This window comes from Lepisma saccharinum, chromosome 20 (genome assembly GCF_977018435.1).
Source record: "Lepisma saccharinum chromosome 20, izLepSacc3.1, whole genome shotgun sequence".
NCBI classification, from domain to species: Eukaryota; Metazoa; Arthropoda; class Insecta; order Zygentoma; family Lepismatidae; genus Lepisma; species Lepisma saccharinum.
In genome coordinates this window covers 53,330,467-53,353,578 of record NC_139248.1, presented here as the reverse complement: position 1 = coordinate 53,353,578, position 23,112 = coordinate 53,330,467, and the positions used below count along the sequence as shown (strand labels likewise).

The 23,112-nt window shown below is 37.3% G+C and overlaps 1 protein-coding gene across 10 annotated transcripts in view; it reads right to left on the bottom strand.

Moving 5' to 3' along the window:
* Positions 1-23,112, bottom strand: part of lark (RNA-binding protein lark) — a 94,616-nt gene that overhangs the window by 9,851 nt on the left and 61,653 nt on the right. For 8 of the 10 annotated variants that reach the window (XM_083141473.1, XM_083141472.1, XM_083141480.1 and 5 more), the window contains 2 exons: positions 20,741-20,782; positions 19,743-20,330 (listed from right to left, as the gene is read on the bottom strand). In XM_083141473.1, the coding sequence (XP_082997599.1) occupies positions 20,282-20,330; positions 20,741-20,782 (91 nt within the window). In that variant the 3' untranslated portion in view covers positions 19,743-20,281. Of the gene's footprint in view, positions 1-19,742; positions 20,331-20,740; positions 20,783-23,112 lie in introns of those variants that run through there. The other 2 variants (XM_083141479.1, XM_083141483.1) reach the window with 1 other exon arrangement.

Below are 23,112 nucleotides of genomic sequence, written 5' to 3'. Positions count from 1 at the left end.
ATGGATGAACAGGTTGCACATGACGAAGTCTCTCCCGCGGTCCTACGCCTCTCCACACTCTCACACGTCTCGAATCAGGCCTCAGACAAAGCCTACATTCATCTGTAAAGAGTACACACGACCAATCTGCAGGTCCCCAATGCACACGTTCGCGTGCCCACACCAAACGATCACGCTGTTGGTTTGCACTTAGAGGTTGCCGACGCATGGGTCTTCGGCAACGTAAGCCTCTTGCTCGCAGTCTATTGCGAACAGTCTGGGTCGAAACACGTATGCCTGAGGCTTGTTGGAGGTAATTTCACAACTCATTTGCGGTCCTGGTATTGTGCCGCAGGGCTGTGATTTCTAGCAAACGGTCCTGGGCTGGTGTTGTTACCCGTGGTTGACCTGAACGGTGGCGATCTGCTACTGTCCCACTGTCTGTGTACCTTCTCCATGTTCTGCTGACATCGCTCTGTGCGATTCCCATCGTCGCGGCTACCGCCCGTTGTGACATCCCACTCTGCACGAAGGCGATAACCCTTGTCCGATCGAACTGCGATATTGTACGCCTGGGCATGTCTACAACGCACCTTCACTACTTGAGTCTCTCTACGTAAGTGGGAGATATAGCCTTGACCATTACCACCCACAATACTGAGATGTTCGAACACACAAATATGCTCAGCTGGTCGTGGCTGTCGTCTGAAGAGCGAGTTATGCGGCGTTGAATGGGTATCTTGCACAGCACAGTGTGCTTTCTCACAGCTGGCCCAGTGGGACATGTTGCGATTGTTCTTTCTATCATTTCTTGGGTGATGCAAAACTTTTTGTGAGCAGTTTACTTCTAGCAGAGTAGTGAAGCAGCAGAATGTATACACCAAGTGCGAACAACACTTTGGGAAGTTTTATATCCATTGATGCCTTAAGGGGGTACTACATGTTAACAACTTCTACATCTGCCTCCCAACATGAAGTTCTCTATGAAGAAGCAGCACATGTAGTAGAGCTGAAGAACGTGAGGAAACTCCATGATGGAGAAAATGAACAGGAAGTTCATGCATGGAAAAGCAGCAGGTAAGAAGATGGGGAAGTCGCTACATGTAGCAAACTTATTACACTTTTTTCCCTGTGATAATTGGTAAGTTCATAATATGTAATTTTTTTCATTACTTTTGACATGCCCGGTATGGTTTGTCCAAGATTCGACTTCAGGACTTCCATATTTGCATTTCAAGTTTGCTACAGGTTCTCAGTGGGGCCGATTCTCACTGTAGGTCTAATTCTCACCCAAACCTCTCAACTTATCTTCCTCATACGGTAACCTGGAAATTTCTCCATATAGTGGAGGTTACAAAGGACTTGGCAATTGGAACAACAGTGGAAATAATGTTAAGGCCTTTTGTAAGACAAGGAAGATTCAGTGTCCATAAGTCAACTGAGGCCATTACTTGAAAGTGAAGAATCCATAAACTCCCTTCTAGACAACAGAAACCATGTAAATCCACATGCTGTTGCATCGGCGAGTCTACATTATTTTTTGTAAACTGGATTCCATACGACCTGTAGAGAGGGATGCATAAATTTTACCAGGCAACTTGTCCATCAGCTTGTTCATTCACTTTGTTTCATGTAATGTGAATTGGAACAAAATGTCATCACAGCTTGAGTTTTCATTTTAAGTCCACTTTTATGCACATATAGGCTAATTGGGACTGGGCCTACAGTTTAAAGTGGAATCTGAATCACTATGAGTCTCCACTGGGTATCGAACCCACGACCTCTTGATTAGGTGACGATGTTACCACTATACCATCAGGGAGGTTTGCCATCACAGCATATGACAAACACTGAACCAACAGCGGTACAATTAATTTCCTTAAAAATATGTAGGATATTAAGACGAAAACCACTAGTTATGGCACTTTCCTGGTGGTACTTATGCACCCTGTTACACAGTTGTTTCTCGTGGTGTACGAGATCAACATACAGGGTGCAGCAACTAAACCTGATGGTTTTTAATTACAAATAAAAACAAAACTCTTTCATGTAACGAAATCAATTTAATAAATGTTGTACTACAAGTCAAAGCATTTTAGGAAAATAGCATGAGTGGCAGTTTCTTGACAAGGACAGTTCATTTTTTGAATGACCCCTCAAAACAGAGACTTACGATGTCCACAAAGTGGACCATTGCTGATGCAGTCTCCTTGAAGTTCCTTACCCACAGTAGGACTGTGGGGTATTCCAACTGGGAACATGCAGATTATGGTGAATGATAAAAAGGCAATGGAAGGCACACTGTGTTGCCACCACATATTCATTATGAAAAATGTCTCAACCACAAAAATGCCGTTCACTGCTCCATGCTGACAGACATGCTTTGAGATAACCAACAGCTGAATGTCATTACTTCACGCAACTTCCATTCAGTGTTAACTTAAAAACCATGAGATTCAGTTGCTGCACCTCACAGGTGTGCTATTAAAAACATGAACTGTCCTTGTCAAGAAACTGTGTGAAACTTGCCACTGTTATTTCCATAAAATGTTTGGAGATGTAGTACAACATGTATTAAACTGACTTTGTTGCACATAAGTGTTTTGTTTTTATTTGTAATTAAAACTGCCAGGTTCATTTGCTGTACCCTGTATAATGGAGAAGTTTCTATCCAATTATTGAGAGAAATACACCCTTACAGAATCATAATTATGGGAAAAATATAGTTTCGTAAAAAGGAACAAAAAAAAAAAAAAAAAAAAAAAAAAAAAAAAAAAAAAAAAAAGTTGCACATATCAAACAAAACACTAATGTTTACTTGTTATTCTTGAGGCAGACTTTAGAATTCCACAAAGTACAACTTTGTATTTTATATAACTTCCTTTTTACAATGAACATGAAGTGTTGAACTGTGATATTTTAAAATCTGTTTCAATAGTAGTCTGTTTAAATCATAAGGAATACATCTACAAAATGTTGGGACATTTCATCAATTGTGTACTTTAAAATGTTCCGCAGGATATAATTTTTCCTCTTGGGATCTTCACCCACAATTTATCTAATTTTCACTGTCATCACTAGTGACATTCTGCAATGTTGCAGTTTACACCATTTCCAGCCATGATAGTGTTTCCCCTTTGTTTAAATTTTTTCCCTCCTGTTTTCTTCATTGCTGTAAAAGACTACAAGGTGCTCTACATGTCTTGTCAAATGGGAAGTCATGTTCGTGCCAGACAGCTGAAACAAGCTACTGGGAATGGTTTAATTGCAAGGGAATAGGCTCATGAAACAATGTGCAGTAGTGATGACATCTGTGTTCAGATTACTCAAACTTGAAATCCCAAAAACTGCAATACTCTTGTGGTGATCTAAGCACAGATTCTACTACTGATATACATTTCTTTAGTCCATGCAGTTGAAATTTTAGCCATTCTTTCATATTGTGGAAGCTTGTGTTGACCATATGAAATAAGTATACAACTTCATATTAACAGGAGGAGTTGAAATGACTCTTGGACCAACCTGTACATCAGAAAGGTTTGTCATTGAACAGATTTCTTGTCCTAAATTAATCCGTCTTCTTTCTCCACAACAAATTTTCAAAGCAGCTATGATTTGATAATTAGAAATGCTTATATTTAACATCTTCAATTTCAAAAATAGCAATTCAAGAAATTATGAACTGTTGCACAAAACTAATTTCTTCATACAAGAGCAATTGAATGCAAAACTACATGCAATAGAATTAATATGATGCTGTATTTATTACCATATTTCTCTAAATTTAAGCAATTAGTTTTATGTACAGGCACAAACTCGTATTAATAAACCCACCCCACAAGGTAAAAGGTATGGGTGATATTCTAGTAGGGACATAAATTGTGAGCAATGTGAACTTAATTTGGTGAATTAGCAATTTAAGTTACGCAACTTGTGCATGTGCTCTGTTCTGATAGTCCAGATTTTGAGAAAAACAAATAAAACGTTCACATATTTTCTAAAATTTTCAAAGATATTGTAAATTATGGAGTTTCAAATTATCTTACCTGTTTATCTAATGTTCTTGACAGAAACAGTAGTTTCTCACGTATAGTCTTGGCAGAACTAATTCTGCCTTCTGTCAACTGTCCTCTGATACAGAAGTTTGAATACAAAGTGTAAAGTATGAGCAGAAAATTAATTTCAGTAAATATTCAAGAGTTATTGCACAAATATTAGTTGTATAAGAGTTAGAATTAAGGCAATAAGACAAAATATATTACTTTCTTCTTAATCTCTTGCTCCTTGAATGAAAAAAATAATCCAAAATATATCTATAAACTGTAACTAATGCAAAAACATTTTATTGATAGGAAACACGAGAAAATTGTGGTTTATACAACATTTGAACAGGGCTTTAGTGAATCTTTACTTCCACATGACTCTTGTAATAATATTCCATCTAAATGCAGCTAATTTCTACTTTGGATCATTTACATAACTTTTCTACCTCTTAAGTGAGTCGCAAAAAGGTGATGCAAAAAAATCTTTAATTTAAAAATAAGTTGTGTGCATGGCATACATAGCTGTGTTTCATTTACTTTTGAACAGGGCCTCAACAAAGAGAGGGCGAAGAGGATGTTAGTATGATTGTCCTTAATATTAGGAGAATTTTAACATTTTTCTGGAAAACCATACAAAAGATGAAACATTATTTACATCCTTCAAACAGACTTAAAGTTGGTGGATATCCAAGTTTTTATAACTGCTCATAAATGATTAAAAGACTCAAATATAAATACAACGAACTACAAATATATTTACCAGTATTACAAAAGTATTAAAATGAAGGAGTAGGGGAGAATGGGTTTGGTTGTAACAGAGGTAATAACTCTGGTACTATTTGGTAGGTGGCCATTAGTGCCTCACTTGCAAATTTGACGAGATAAGTCCTTGACTTGGAGGTGAGAAACTATTTTATCTGCTTCTTGAAGAGAAAAAGTTAAAATTTGCTTTCTCAGCTAAATAATGTTTGTAAATACGTACTATATAGGTTGGATATGCGATCACAGAATGATTGAGTGTAGTTTAGAGTACTAAGGGAAGAATTGATACTCATTCTCAATGACAATATGTGAGTGTAGTTTAGAGTACTAAGGGAAGAATTGATACTCATTCTCAATGACAATATGTTGGGAAGAAGTGACCTGCTATGAAAAGATCAATTTTAAGTGGTGACGACGATAATGGGATCCAATACATCATCCTGTTATATTAGCAAATTGACATCCAGTGATCGGAACAAGAGACCTGCTGGGAAAAGATTAATTTCAAATGATGATCATGCTATATTCGTAATCTGCTGAGAATTATTCTCAGAAAGTTGACCAGGAGAAATGCCATAGGTGGCAAAAATGGCACCAGGTGATGAGCAATACTTATGTAGTTTTAATTTTTATTGTGAACCTATTCTGTCGAGGGATGATGAGCCCATGTTATACTTTAAATGTTATTTTATGATTCGTTTATTCAATTTTTATGTTAGGTCTTGTATTCGGGCATATTTCTCCAATATGAAACTTTTCTGTTGTTACTTCACTTATGAAGGCAAATGTTAGAACTAACACTTGTGGTGGGGCAGGTTGCAGCAATAGCAAGGCCACTTTTCTTGTTTACTTACTCAGATGCAGTTCAAAATTTGTCCTGCACCATGGCCATGCAGTCTAAGGCATCAGGCTTTGGGCTCCAGCTACGGGACGCGTGCAGGTTCAAGTCTCCTGGGGGAAGTGTAACAACTTTTCTCCTTTTCGGCCTGTGTATGGGAGTGGCAGCCACCCACCATCTTGAGGAAATTGGAGAGCTACGAATGATTAGCGTAACCCGGTCATGAAAATCTACAACTGGGGGGGGGGGGGGGGGGGGGGGGTCGTCGTGCTGACCACACATCACCCTGTAACTGGTCGGCAGTCGGCAGGTAGGCACAGTGTGTTGTGCCAAAGGTTATTATTATTATTTTTTGTAGTTCATAGTTTGTTTGCAGTATTGTGTACTTTTTAAAGTAGAAATACATATTTTCTGCATGTAGAATTTCGTTCATGCACTCCACAGTATACTTCGGTATATTATTCAAGAACAAAAAGTGTCACATCCATAACAATCTAGTCTCCCCTATTTTATTTTTCCTTATGAACCTTGGGTTGTCAATTTCAATTTTTTAAACAAAATACAATTTAAGGATATATGATCTTTATAATTTCATAAATCATGTTATACATATTCTGATTAGTGAACTCTCTATCATAGAGTAGTCATGCCCATTTATAGGTTGTAATGATTCCACAATGGCAATTGTATTTAAACTGAAAACTGTGATCATAGGCATAATGTAGGTCAATGACAGTCAACCTGCCTCCCTGCTCCAAGTTACTCTGATGAGTATGTTATGTTAGAAGAAAGAATTCTACTATTGTAGAATAGAAATTTAAGGATTTTCCTCTCTCTGCAGCCTACTTCATTTCTTGCATTGTAATAAATTTGAACTTTAATATTCTGTATTTCTAATTTGGATGTGTTGTAGAAAGACTTATTCTCTATGAGTTGTTAAGAAACAATAAAGATCACATAGTATTCAAGGAGGATAGTAAAATATTATCACTTTGTGTCACCTTTAGTGCATGAAGTACAAGGTCTGCCTCAAGAGTATTCTTGCTTCATGTTACATTGCACAGCATCATAAAAAAAAAACAGGGTAATATTGAACAATGTTGTCATCAAATTCTGTGTGAAACCGTAGAAAAGTGCACCATAAAGGCTCGAAATGTTATGAACTGTACATGGCTTTGTCTTTGGCTCAGGTGTTCTGATGGTCAAGGTCTTCAGATACGGTCGAGAAAATGTTTACAATTACTGCATCACCACTGGCCTAAGCCAACTGCCTTGCCTCCGGTGTATACTCAGCATAAAAGTATAAGGTGTGTGCTTCGACCTCCTCTTAGCAATGAATCCCAAAAACATTAATTAATTCAGTTTTTCAAGTTTTTAATGGCAGGCTGACATAATTCCTCCTTTGGCATTTTTCTTCAGTTCCATCTTCTGCAATCAGTTTTCTTCATTTTAAGCTGTGTCCTGCTAACCCAGGTCTCACGAAAGCTACAGTGGTCCATGCTGTGTCAAACATCTTTCAGAACTGCTACTTTGTTTCATATATAGACACAGAACATGGCACAAATGAATTTATCAAAATAAATAGTTGCAAGATGTATTTTAGGGTAATAACAGTTGTGCTATGAAAGGTAGAGGAGGAAACTGCTCTTTGTGGGAGAAATATTCCAGCGTGGAATTTTTCAACATGGATCCACTGGTCTTCATAAGATTGGCACCACACTAAACTAGAAAAAAGTATCGATTTGCTTGCTATGTGAGGCCAGTTGTACACACTGTGTTCCAAAAATGTTATTTCAGTAAAAATACACCTTAACCCCAGTGAATAAGTCAATTTTTAAAACAAGGATCATCATCTTTTGGAACATACTGCGAGTTGCTGAGTAAGCGGTGTTAAGTCTCTGTTCAGTTCTACTCCACGGGCATGGGGAGGAAATGTGTTTCTGTCAAAGTATCTTCTAGAGATTTAGCTTTCTTTGCTTAATTTGTTCTTTTGTGCTGCATCAATGGCACACTGTGAGAAGTAAGGTGTACAACATGACCAGAATACCTGGTTTATGATTAAATAAAATTGAAAGGGAGCTGCATAAATTGGACTTGGATGGGGTGGTGATGACATCGATGACACTGACCATGAGGGGTGCTTCATTTTGGGAAACTTTTTCTCTGAAAGTATCAAGAAGTAGTATGCAATTTTTGCAACTAGAGTTACACACAGGCAATATGCAGCTCCATTTTGAACATTCATGTCTCAGCATTGCTTAGGTGGAGGTCAGTCGAATTCAATTAAGTTTTTGTCTTCTTTTCCTATTTGACGATTTTTTTTTCCAACCATAGGTCTATAGTCTAATCTATAACCAAACAGAACGAGGTATGGTTTGTACCTACTACTTGTAGTAACAGAGGCATTAATTCTTATTTAAACATTACAAAATTATAAATTTCCTTCTGAAAATATGCTTTGCATTAGCACAAATACAAGGAAAAATCCTCTTACATCCTATAGTCTTTTAAGGTGAAGTAGTCCTGGACCCTTATCTCGACATTACAAAGATTCTCCATGTGAAAAGTGAACCACTGACTAAAGAAAAAATGAAAATTGGAAGATGCACGGTATGCTGGGTAGGAAAAGAGGCAGATTTGATACAGCTTCTAGAGTTTGACTTTGGTTGAACAAGATTTGTGAGTTATCGTGATGCAGCTGCACTCACCTTCCATTGATCGATGTTGGGTAATTTTGTTGCAAAACTATGTAGACATCGACAATAAAAATTGGTCACCTAGATCCTGAAATTCTCGCTTCCCTGCAAGGCATTACACCCACCACAAAATGACTTCGGGCATCATGTGAAATCTACCGTAGTAAGCGGTTATCACTTTTTAGCCTTGTATCTAGTGTTGTTTTGTTTCGAACACTGAATTGTTTCTGCATGAATGTATCTGGCAACTGTGTATTATTGCCGATAAGCGAGTTCATTTCATGTCGTATTGTTAGTTGACACAGGAAGGGTGACTTCCTGCTGTAGTGTGTGTGATAAATTGCTGTTTTCGTGTGGTGCACTTTGTGTTGGATATTTGACAACTGTACAGGAGTATTTGTAATATGCCAGGAAAGAACTGTAGTAGTGTGGAAAAAGCCAGCATTATTGCATGGCGAAGTGAAAACTTCCCGGCAAAGACTATATGTAAACAAACAGGTTGTGCAAAATCAACCATAATGAAGGTATTGGCAGCCGCCAGAGGAATGCTTCTGACTGTCATTCCAAAGCACAAATTCGGTGGTGGGAGGCAAAGAAAAACAACCAAATCTCTCCTAATGAGAGAAAAAGAAAAACCCTCGAATGACAGCGTCAGAACTTAAAGAAATGCACCCGAGTCTGCTGGAAAACGTTAGTGTTTGCACGATCCAGCACCGTTTACAGAAAGACTTGGATTTGCCGTGTCGTACTGATGCTAAGAAGCCACTACTCACTGCCTGTATGAAGAAAGACAGTCTTGCTTTTGCAAAGAAATATGCACACTGGACACCAGCACAGTGGAGGAAAGTCATGTTTTCCGATGAAAGCTCATTCCAACTGTTCCGAAAGGGAGCTGCTAAGGTTCGACATCCATCATCTTCAGATCGATACGATCCAAAGTATACGATTCCGACCCTTAGACACTCCCAGTCTGTAATGGTGTGGGGGTGTTTTTCAGGTGAAAAGGGTAGGGCAGGTTTATATTTCTTACTGCAAAACGTGACTAACGCAGACCAATATATCAACGTTCTTAAGGACCATTTAGTGGATATGCTTCAGATCCACAAGTGTGATATTTTCATGCATGATAATGCTCCTTGTCACACGGCTAAGAAGGTAAGGAAATGGCTTGACGAACAACAGATAAAGATGTTAGATTGAATAGCCCCAATCTCAAATATATGAAGCAATTCCTGGGAAAGAAGAAGATTCAGAACCTACAGACCTTCCACACAAAACTGAAGAAAATGTGGTGCATTGACATGTTCTTATATTACTTCCGAAGTCTTATTGATTCTATGCCCAATCGCATTCCAAATGGTCCTCAAAAGTAAAGGAAACATGACTCCGTACTAATGTATGCATTTTTTGCTGTATCTAATAGCTTAATAATAGCTTTTCACATGAATTTTCTGTATGTTTTGTGCTTTTGTTATGAGGTCCAAAGTAATTTTGCGGCAGGTGTATGCGTGTTGCCTAACTCTACAGTGATAAGTGGATTTTAATAGCAAATTTTCAATGGCAACTTCTACCACCACCATACAGTTAGCAAACACACAAGTGTCTTGCAGTAAAGCAAGTATTTCAGGCTCCAAGTGCCTCACTTTCATTGCTGGTGACTGTATGTTTACTGCAGATGTTTAAGTAGAGCCGACTGGTGATGTCCCAACCATATGGAATGGTCTCAAGGTGCACCAGACCGTAAAAAGTTGCACCCCACACAGCACTACCTTGTGTTCGAAATGTTCTATTTTGAGCAAACATTCCAAAAAGTTACCCAAGTTCTAATCACTGGTAAAGCATTTCAAGGCTTAAGAAAAATGTTAATTTCCCATCACATGCGACTATTCACTTGATGACACATTCGTACATATGATTTTCCAGCTTAAAGCTAGTCTGAATACTCTCATGGGACCAAATTTTCAAAATGTATATCATTTGACTGCTCCTACTGACTGTACAGCTCAGCCAATTTCTAATGTATTTTCTTATTTTTCTTCCTTTAAGTTGCTCCTTTGTCTCTCTAAACTAAATATAACAATGAGGGTGAATGGATGCAATTGATAATGGGACATCACAAAATAACACTCATGCCAGAACTAGAATTTGTAGCAGTCGATGGCAAGATTGAGAGTCTGGTGCTCAACCATCAAGGTTACCAAGTTTTCAATGTATGGTGACTTTGAAGACCAACTTCATTTGACATTTGCATCTTGCAGAACGTGATTTGTCTTGACTGGTCATACTTTAAAGCCTACACAACAAAAGCACCAACTTGGAATTCTGTTTTCACCTTTTGCGTCGGGAGGCAGGGAGGGTCACATGAACCAATCATGTTGGTCCATTTGGCATGGCGATGGGAAATTCTTACAGTGTAATGAATTTCCAAACGTATGCCTCAGAACAACAGTTCAGAGTCTGAGGTGCCGTTAAGCCTAACAGCCATTGCCAGTTAGGAAATGTTATCTTTTCACACTTCGAGACTCCCACATCTGAAGATGAAAAGTTTGGTGGTTAGGCTTTGGTAAAAACCAGAAATATGCTTTGCTATTATTCTGTAGTAGCCTATGTGGATGGTTTAAAAGAATAAAATTGGTCGTTAATTTTGTAGCAGCAAAACTAAATGGTGCATTGATGATAGCAAGAAATGCTCAATGATGCTAAAATGATATCTGCAGATTCTAATTGAGTGAATCATAATTAATAATAATATGCATAAAGAAAAACAGCTTTACGACCTACTTCACTTGTTGACAGACTTAAGTTTAATGTGTAGGTAAGGTTCCATATTTCCACATTGCAGCTTTTAATTAATTTTTAAGTGTAGGAAATAAAAACTGCAATGAGGACATATGGAAATTTACCAATGCAATACTTAAAAACTGTGCTTGCCGAGCCAGCCACGACTTGTTCACAGATAGAGCATTTGGACAGAATCTACAGTTTAACATGTCATGCAGCATTACACATTGTCCCTCATTATGAGGAATCCCACATTATTGTTTAATATTGCTTGATTTGATATATTTTAGGGTTGAGATGATACCATCATTTGTTGATACCGATGCCCTGATCGATTCCTACCGATACTTGTATAATTCCAGTATGATACCAGGCTAATTACTGAGTCACACTAACTCATCACATCACCAGGCACATATCTAGAAATATTTTAGTGGGAGGGAGGGTCTGTCCAAACCAAGTGTTTCAATAAAAATAACAATATAAATGTACATAATTACTAAGTTAATGTGTGTGTATTCATAATAATATGTAAATTAATATTGCTATCATTACATGAATAGTAAAAATATATTACAAAATTAATCATCTATTCATCATCTAGCTATCATGTAGTTAACATCGCTAAAATTTGTATAAAAACAACTGTTCTGGCAAGAAAATTAATGTCTAAAAATTAAAAAAATTGAATATGTAATGAATAACCAAAAAATTATGTTAGGTCGAGTTAATGAAAAGTTAAGTGTTATAACCCTCTGCCCACAAAGTGAGTTGGTATCATTGTATGACGTCTTGCCTCATTTTGATTGGCTAGCATGCTCAGAGCCATGAGGAAGAATCAAGCCTGCTCAGTCGGGAGGCATCCGTTAAGGGGGAAAGAGTGAAGTGACTTACTGTACACGTGAATGGTGAGTGTGGCTATGCGATGGGGGATGTAAGTAGATTGGGGTTCCTCTTAATTCTTTAGTTAGATATTTATTAATTTGTTCAATATTAGGTTTGTTATTTTCAATTGATAATTAGATTATTATTAGTTTCAGTATCCAGGAACCTAATCTATAATTCTCGGTCGTATGGCCGCGGGCACTACTCACGTATTATCCCCCAGTTATTAATCAATTAAGTTGTAGGATATAAATTTATTTGAATTTGCTATAAAAGGAAAGGGGAATATTAACTAGTTGTCTATTAGAATTCTATATTCTGGCATTGTTAAAAATAAAATTGAAAAGATCAAAGTTCTGGTTTGAATTCGTAAAAATAATTTCCTAGAAGAATGGACTGGGACAACAGTTTACTTTCACTGGCACTCTGTATACAGTAGATCCTGCTTTATGCAGTTGAGTTTGAGCGTGACTACAATGAGATGAGCCCTTTTTACAGCTTAGTTGCAGTGTCTGATTAATATGTTATTCATATTATTATAAGTTGCAGTGTGCCTAAATGTTTTGTGGTACTGTCATTCAAGGCCGTATGATCCCAATCTAAAAATAACCCTTGATTGGCCGATACCAGCAGCCACACAAAATACTTAGTACATAGAAGGGAAAAGCACAAGAAATTGCTGAATCTACTTCCTGCTTGAACATAGATAAAAGAAAGCTAATTTCACAGTGACCTTCAACCCTCCAACGTTAGAGCAGCATAGTAGTGTGGTTTATCTTACTCCCATGATTTTTCGAGCAAGAATTGGCAATGACTGTTTCTTTTATTGCCACAAAGCATTTACCAGGCACTTATATAACTTCACGGTCACGTTTGGGTCCAGCTTTCACTTTCCAATGCCTTTGATCTTGTCATCTGCTTTCCAAGAGGGTGGTGGTTTGTTTATCCAGGGTTTCTAGGAAAATCTATGGAACACCTTGTGCTGGCCTCCAAACCTGCCACAAGGAAGGGCGAAGAAACCTTTGAAAATGACAAATTTTGAAACAACTTGTTGCTCTTGGCTGCTCTTCTAGCCACTCGAAATCATTGGTATCAGTGGAGAAAATTAAACTGATAAAAAAGATGAGCATGCGTGAAGATGAAATTGATAACACACTTGCCCAAGCTGAGATTCGAACCCGGGATTTAGCATCATAGCATGATGTGCTAACCACTCTGACACGAAGGCCGGCTATTGTGTAATACTTTCAGCAGCATTGAAGCTTTTAACCCGTAAGGATGCCAGTATGGTTCAAAACAACTCTGCACTGGGTAAGAATTACCCTGCCAGTTTTTTTTAATATATTTTTAGATCACTTCCGATGAGTCCGAGCCCACTCTTCTCGGTACCTTTCCAGAGGACTCTTTATGCGTGTACAACCTTCAATCGGTTGTTTGTTTGTTTGTTCTGCTCGCAGGCCACAGAAACGCTGCCTGAATAAATTTCATCCAAAGCACACTCATATGTTTGTTTGGTATTTCAATATGTTCTGTTTTCTACTTTTTATCAATTGTGTGATTCAATTCAAATGTTCAAAATTAGTGAAATTAGATTAATCAATGAATATAGAACTATTTACATGCTTCAAAACAATGAACATTTGAACGTAATTTTTATTCTGGGTGTTTTTTATCCAGCATGCATCCTTACATTATGGCAGAGAGCACTCGTCTTACCATCTTTTGAGAGCTTTATCTTTGCATAATGAAATAAAAATGTTCAAACTTAATAAAATTAAATGAATCAATGTGAAGTATTATTTTTATGCTTTAACCTTTTGGTGCCCTATCGTCTCAATCTAGATGCTCTTAGGTAACCCTTGGATGCCCGATCGTCTCGATCCGAGATGCTTTGTCAAGGTCGTAGTTTCTATGTTATAACCGCTATTTTTGGCTAGATTTTCTATTTTCATATTGTTGTTGACACATGTATTTACAAGAAATGATTGTTGTACATTTTTTCATGACAATGGCAGGGAAAAAGGACTTATTTTTTGAGTCTTTTAAGGGAAAAATTTTGCTGACAAAGGAAGGCCGGCTTTGTTGTTCTAAAGCAATGAGTTTCCCTCACCATTGGAAACTGCATTCGAAGGAAGAGGGGTTGTTGAAACTGCATCATAAGAATGGAAGTTGGAGGCACGCTGAAGAAAAGCATTTGTTCTTGAGCACGCATGGCTACAAAGGTTACCCTGCATTGTCTAAAAAAGAATTTGGAAGTAGCTGCAAGAATTGGCATGCTTTTTTCACTCCCTTCTAGCTTCTCCTCCTGGAAGGTTGTGCGTTCGTGAGACTCATTTTGTGTCCAAGTGCCAAAGATTTTTTGAGTGAAGTGTGACTTCCCAAGACTATCATATTTTTTTAAAACAAAATTATTTTGGGATTCCCCCTCCCACTCAATATATATATGCCGAATGTGCATAGATTTTATATCATCTGAATCTGTGATACATTCCGCGTACAACGGTATATCATTCATATCTCTAGGGCAAGTAGCCTCTGAGCTATAGTCATTTCAATGTAAACCTGCATTTCGCTGAAATCCAAAGCTTGAAACAGTGGCGCGCGTGTTACATTGGTCATATGATATGATGCAAAAAATTTTCTGTTTCTTACATGCCAGCGATAATTTCTATGTGCATGTTTACCTTTTCATGTTACTTTCTTCAGGGGATTCCCCCCTCCGCCCTCCATATATATGTCGAATGTGCATAGATTTTATATCGTCTGAATCTGTGATTCATTCTGCGTACAATGGTATATCATTCATCTCTCTAGGGATGTAGCCTCTGAGCTACAGTCATTTCAAGGTAACGCTGCATTTTGAAGCTTGAATCACTAGCATGCTGACCATTCCTTTTGGGGGTACAACTCTTGTTACATTGGTCATACGATAATAATGCAAATATTTTTGTGTTACTTACATGCCAGCGATAATTCCCAAGTGATTGTCGACAGTCATGTCATTTTTCCCCTTGGGGGAATCCCCATTTTTTTCCCAAAATTTTGGGGGGTTCTCCCCTGCCACATATATGCTGAATTTGCAAAAAAATTATATAGTCTGACTCTGGTTCGTTCTGCATACAACGGTATATCATTCATCTCTCTAGGGCAATTATAGCCTCTGATCTACACTCATTTAATTGAAACACTGCATTTTTCTCAAAATCAGCTTGGACACCAAGGCAGCCTGTGGCCTTGGGCTCCAAAAGGTTAAAACACTTAAAATTCAGACTTTATAAGCAATTCTCCTTATGGGTATTATTTACCCAGCATGCATCTTTATGTCCTAGCGGAGAGCATGCATTCTGCCAGGTTCAAAAAAGATTTGAAACAGGCAAGGAATATGGAGTATGGAGCAAAAGTGGGAAAATAATCACAAAATGAAACACTGGCACAAAGACAGGTAAAAAAATTGCATTAAAATGCCAAAAAGTAGACAATTCAGAAGATAGGTAAATAAATGCATTGATTGCAACAGCCCTGGTAATATGCAAATGCAACAGAGATTCTAAGAAAAAAAGGGGGAAGTACAGATAAGAAATACAATCAGAACACTGTAATAGTGTGTGAAAAGGCATTTATTTCTAGAAAATAGAGATAAAACCTTGATACAAGAATAAGATGTCAAGAGTTAAGTTTCTTGAAAGCCGGAACAACCTGAAATTACTTTAAAATGGGACAGGATATAGTTTATTAGGAACAAAGATTTGGCAAATAGATTCAGGTAGAAAACTGTACAGACTATTTCTTGTGAAGATCATCCCAATTATAAATTTTCTTCCTAGAACATACTGGAAAATTTATTATTTAAAGCTAATGAGGCTTTAGGGACTGAAGTCGTACCTAGAAATAACAAATGAGTTTTATTTTATGACATTTCTTTCTCACCCCTTCTCCCTTTTTATTCATAATTTCTGCTTAGCTCGTCCTCACCTATTATCATGTAAGTTATTGTGGTCCTCAAATGCTAGTATTAATTCATCATGAGGGCATGTTTCCATATCAGTAGTTTTAATACTGACACTAGAAACATTTTAACACTTTTTTTCACCAAGGAGCTTGCTGACCAGATTAAATGCACTACAGTGGTTTGGATCTGACATTAGTCTGTAGGTCAAGTCCCGATTAACCTATCTTCAAAAAGAGACATTAGACAAATCTTTGTTGCTTATATTTCTTCTGTTAGCACTCATGAAATAAAATCCTGACATTTAACTTTCTCCCTCCCCTCCCACCTCCCTCCTCTCAGTGACAGCCCAGTGAGGGTAGGGACCTGCAAAACAGCTTTTCACTGGGTAATCTGTGGTAAGTGCATCATATTTACATATATTTACTTCATAAGCAGTTCTAATAATACATGAAACATAACCAACACAGCTTCATCACATATACCGGGTGAGTCAAAAAAAATGTACACACACACACTGAACTGTCATAGGAAATTTATTTTACAACCTACAACGTCAAATTTCTGGGAAAAGAAAGGCTACAGTCCAATTAGAAAAATGTGTACTTTCTGGTCAAACTTAATGTTCCAAATGGTGGTTAAAGTAAATGTTCAAAAAGTTGGCCTTCAGCTTCGATACATTTCTGAGCAAGGGTCACGTGAGAGTGGTGTTTAAGTGCTAGTAGTGTGCTACACATTCTAAAGAAAGGCAAGTTGCGTGTGTACATTCCAATGCTGGTGCAACAGCTTAAGTTACGACCCAGAGTGCAGGGTACAATTTTGTGAATGGGTTCAGGAGATGGTTACACGTGAACCGGGATTTATGGGTAGCCTTGTTTGGTCGGATGAAGCACAATTCAAACTTAATGGAACTGTCAATAGGCATAATTGTGTGTATGGGCTGAAGATAATCCCCACATTACTGTTGAAAAGCCTATGCATTTGCCTGGTGTAAATGTGTGGTGTGGTGTGGTTTGTCTCCTAGGGGACTCATTGGTAAAAAGTACCTAACAATGCTTGCTGATTCTATTTTCCTTGTCATTCGTGCAATGTACGGTAATGACAGGTTATATTACCAACAAGATGGCGGCCCCGCGCACTATCATAGGGATGTGCGAGCATACCCGCACATCCCTGGATCAAAATGTACCAGGCCAGTGGATAGGATGCAGGAAACCAATCTAGTTTCCTGCTCGCTCTCCAGACCTTACGCCATTCGATTTTTTCTTATGGGGCACAGTAAAAGATGAGGTGTACCATCATAAACCACGTAACCTGGACACACTTTGGGATGACACCCAGGCTGTGTGTGCAGAAATCCCATTGGACACTTTGGCGACTCATATTCAGAAATGTATCGAAGCTGAAGGCCAACATTTACTTTAACCACCATTTGGAACATTCAGTTTGACCAGAAAGTACACTTATTTTTCAAATTGGACTGTAGCCTTTCTTTTCCCAGAAATTTAACCTTGTAGGTTCGGAAATAAATTGCCTATGACAGTTCAAAGTGTGTATACTTTTCTTTGGTGCACCCGGTATGTGTGCATATTAGGCCACATCATCTGCATCATTCTAAAGTAAAAGGACTTGATCCAACTGCAGCTGTTCCTCACAATAAGGTAGCATTTATTTTTTACCTTACTCTACTGAGGCATAAATTGTGCTTTGAGCTGCTGCAAGACCAATTTCCTTGTGTATACCATAGCACAATCAGATGATACTGGTATTTGTATGTCTGATATTCATTATTCACTCATTTTTTTATGTGCAAATTATTGTGCAATTTCACATTCAAAGAATTTAAATAGAATGTCATGTAACTCATGATCATATGTAGTTGCTAGCTTCGTATGATTTTTGAATTTTTGGTATTTCACTTCAATTGTTGTGAATTTTACAGTACATAGTAGTCCAGAAAGTAAGTTCTATTTGCAATTTGTGCTGCAGCAGTCCTGGGATACCGAGAGTGAATATGCACGCCAAGTTGTCTTATCCATTGGCAAGGCATAGATGTCAGTTGGAGAAAAGAGTGGTGCAGACAAATGTTTCGGAGTGCGTTCATTTAATGTTCCAAGAAAACAGAGATGCTCACCACACGTGAGGTGCAGTCTACGATCCGATATTTGAATATGCAGGGATGAAATCCAGTCAGCTTGGCGAGGTGTGTTGGGAACAGATCATACGAGTGCCTCAATGGTACAGAGATGGATGTGACAGTTCAATGAAAGACTGAATAATGTGCAAGATGAGGAACGCAGTGGGCAACCATTTGTGGTGGCTGACGATTTGGTCAGAGAAGATAACAGACGATTCACCCTGTTGACACTTTGAGTGCATTTTCCACATACTTCCAGGTCACTGCTTCATGAAATTGCAACTTGGTTATCATCAAAGGCAGCATCGTTCTGATACAGGCATACAAAACATAGTGTCTTGTTATGATAAGTGTCTGAACAGTGGTGGCAATTAGGCCTAGGTTATGTACTTCACTGTGCAATAAAGTTTTTTGTACCACAACATCTTTTTTTTAATTGGCAAAACTGAACTTAATTCTGGATAACTCCTGTTTTTGGAAGTATGGCCTCTCCCTCACTCCCAAAAAAGTGATGAAATGTGCTACAAATATTTAGATACAGTGAACATAATTCCCTCACTGTTTCCAAGTCATCTTTAACACGTTAGATGGATCCACCACCACACTTGAAACCCTGGCATGGAAGCGGTGGTGCTAGTGTCGCTATTGAAGTCATGGAGGAGCCTGTAGTTCACATATTCAGAAATCTTGGCGCTAATATACACCCTACCACACCTAGATTTGGATACAACTGAAGAGACGTTTAAGGTACTATTACAATTGTATCTTTGGTATTCCATGTTACTTTACCATTTCAAGCTAACTGTAAGGATTGTGATTAATAATAAGGGAATTGGTGAACAGCCACCAGCGACATATTATACTATCATGGTTTTGATGTTTACATCAAAAGCTTACTTGAAGATTTGAATATGTCTAATCATGAAGTAATGTCAGTTTTTGTAATTAAAATTTATTTTAGCTGGTTACATTGTGGACAATTTCACGAAAGAACTTAACACTAGGAATACCAGCTTCAATACACACATGGATATTATTAAGAAGCCACATATTATTTAATAAAAGGAAAAGAAAATCAATGGCCGAAAGATTGCCATCACTAGTATCTTTCATTCACGGCCCAACCGAGGACCAAAAAAATTCAAGATGACTCATATATTGAATGTGTGAACACAGTTAATTGAAATTGAGCAATTTAAACAAAAAATTAAGTAACATGACAAACAGTGTTGCATTTCTAAGGAGAAGTTATGGTATTTTATGTTTACATAATTCTGTTCTTCAGAGTTAAATTACTTTTACACATCTAGTTAAAAAAATATATATTACAGAAATCACGTGTATGATGATAATATAAGCAAGCAATGTCCAATGAATTCTTAATTTTTATCACTTAAACTTCCAATCCAGCCTTCTTTATCATTTCTTAAATAGTTTCCAACTTTAGCTTCCATAGTGCGGTATGCATAAGGCAATAAATACATTTCTCGAAATTGTAAATATGTAAATTCCCAAAATATAATTTACATTGTCGGCAAGGGCAGTTTATTGTACACGTAATTGTATATTGTACTTATTAACTGTAAATCTATTGCAGATGCAACGCAGCTAGAAATTATATTGAAACTGTAACTTATGGATTAAGGATGAGTAGGTTTAACAAGAAATGCTAACATTTAAGTCATATACATATATATGTATTGATACATGAAGAATTACAGCACAATCAAGCACGGTGAAAGGATATATATATCTATGTGTATTTTAAAAAATTCATTTTGATATCTAGAATATCTCACGAATACTAAACTACTTGTAATCCACCGAATTAACTTGAAAGTTAATCATCAACCATGTAAAGCACGTTTATCATTGTTTCTCCTAGCCACAAATAACTACTTGAGTAACTGTGCAAAAAACATGAATCACTAGTTAAATATATATTTAAACATAATATGTATCAAGTAAATAAAATGAAACGAAAGTACTTCTAGAGTCCGCAACAGTAACCCGGAAATACTTTACGATCCGTCCGATGAAGTTTCATTTGTCACTCCAATCCGGCCACGTTTCCTTCTTGTTTTCAAGGATCCTCTTTTCCGACGGTCTAGGGCTTCCCGACATATTCACGTAACGGTGCTCCCAAACCGACACATTCCCAACTGTTGGCGTTAACAACGGGTCTTGCTGCAGATCTCTTTCCACGGCCACGGCCTAATACGGCGCGTACCGACGGGGGGGAGATGGTCCACGAGCGGGAGGTCTGACATAGAATAAAGCAAAGTTAAACTTTAAAACAAGTTTCGGTGTGTATATATACAATTAACACAAATATCAAAGAGCTTAAATTAAATCAACACCGAATGTAAATTATAACCGTAAAAACTATTCACGTAATTCGCACTGAAAAGTTACCATGCAGAGCAACAGTTACTTTTTTCTTTTAAATCAGTAGAACGAGAGAATTTCACCGAATTTTGTCTGCAAGATTATACAGAAATATTCAACGATATTACTCAAGCAATTAAGTTACTCGACACGATCTGTTTCTTCGTTGTTTTGCAAAGCAAAGATTTATCTCCAAAAGTTCACTCTACATATTTTGCTGAGCATGCAGAAATGATTTATATTTCTTTTAAGTTTCATTTACATGTCTCAATTCTACGCACTTACCTCCTGTCATCAAAGGTATCCCTGCTAAAGTCCTCGTACAGTCTGCCAAGAAAAGGATGAAATGTGTCAAAGAATGCTTTACAGTGCACACCACACATGATCTTTACACACAAACAATTTTAGGGCATTATCACAAATATTCAACACAAGTACATGAATTATCAGACTCCCTAGGAAACTTTCAACAAAACCTGATGCAAGCAGAAAGTGTGCATTTGAGAGGACATTGACACTTCTTGTTTTTGTAACAAGAGCTCTTGAGTTATGTAGCCATGTACAGATGAGTGAAGACAAAGATTGAATTTAGGAACAACATGGCTATCATATTTCACAGTTGAATTTAGGAACAACATGGCTATCATATTTCACAATCTTTTACTATGGGTTCCAAAAAAAAAAAAAATTAAGATCTGCGATGTCATATTTCATTGTGCGAGAACCAAGAGGGACCTAACTTATATTTATCAAATTTACACAGGGGAAATAATGTATTCTTGGGAATATGTCTCCACTCTACGTGACTCCACTTTACTGCTTACGTTTAGAAGTGGAGATTTGGAATGTTGGCAACTACCAGTCAGAAACACTGTAGAGCGATGTGTATATTCATGAATTTTTTTTTGAGAATATCCTTTAAAACTGCAAGGACAAATTTTATTTATATACTTCATTTTTTCTCCATTACAAATACTGTGCCTTATGACAATGTCCTTGATTGAGAATTTAAAAGTCCCAACTTAACTTTCTGCAACTACGAACTAAAATACTTTAGCATAGATCATCTGAAAAAAACACTTCAAAATTGTTAGTCATGTGATGACATGAACTTCTAATTGTCATTGACACTATATTGCAAAAATCTACTGAAAAAATGCAGGCTCCAACAGGAATTGAACCTTAGTCCCTTCTATACTGTGCCACTGCTCTAACCAGAGAGCAACTGATCCAAGCTTTCATAATGTTTTTTGTTCTCAGTTTTATCTGTGAACTGTCTTAACCAGGAATACTACAGCACACACTGTCTATTTGAAAATCCTGGCAACAGTCTTGCAGCTGAATATTACATTTGGTTGTGTTTTCCAAAATTTTAATGTATAATAATATATAATAATATTTTGCATTTCTTTCATTATGAAGATGAACAGTCAATTTCCAAACTCAAATGGCTGCACTTTTACAGTTAAGGTGCTTTAGTCTGTTCAATTCCACAAATATTAAAGAGGATCAGATTTCTGATTTCCACCACGCCAAGATTCTGGGCTAAGACCTATTCAACATACATTACACATCTATTTGTAGCATGTGCACTTCATATTGAGGCTCGGCTGAACCTTTGGCCGATGCCAAGGCAGCTATTTTCAAATTTCCCCCTCTTTTTGAAAAGCTGCTGTGATTTTCCAAAGTCTGCAAAACTACATCTGCTTAGAATTTCTTCTAGAACATTCATGTGAATCGTGCGTTTGATTTTGCTGTTGCCTCGATATTCTCAATAGTGTTGTGGTTACATAAGTCTATTAAACTATTGATAATTTCTAGACAATAGTGGAAGCAAACAACATGACAATTCATGTGAATGATCTAGAAGGAATTCTAAGCAGATGCAATTTTTCAGATTTCGGAATATCATAGTCTTTTTTCGAAAAAGAGGGGAAATTTCGGAAACAGCTGCCCTGGCATCAGGCAAAGGTCCAGAAAAAGCTGTATTCCTGGTATTTGCACCAATGCCCAGAATGTATTCAGGAGAAAAAAATCCATATAGTTCTAAATTAAAAATCTTCATCTTGGAAACTACAAATGGTACTGTTACAAATAGTCCTTCATTTTGTTCAGTACAGATTAGGATATAAGCCTATGGTCATAAAAACAATTTTCCTTTATAAAGTAGAGGATGATATTTTTTACAAACTTTTCAAACCCAATAAAAAAAAATGCGCATCTAATCTAAAACTCCTTCCCCAATATAGCCAGAATCAAATTACTATTCAGTAATTACCAATGACACACTTGAAGGCTCATGTAGCAATAAAAGCTTGAAACGTTATGTCATTCACAGTAAGTTCCGAAAGTCACATACCACACAATTGCTGCTTGGTATAAAAATGTACCAGCCAGGCATTGGCAAAAACACATCATGGAACAAAATTTTAATTTGATATTTTTGCTATATATTTTTAGTAGTCTGTTACTTGGCAGTTGTTCTTTAGAAATGATGGAAATCAATTTTCAAGTGCTGTCCATCACCAACATCAGGTTGGTAGCCCCTTTTCCAGGTTATACCACAAAAATATCTTATATAGTAACTACAGTGGTTCCGGTCAAAGAACGGACTTGGAAATTCTAATTTTTGTCTTTTCTGTCGAAAGCCATGGAGG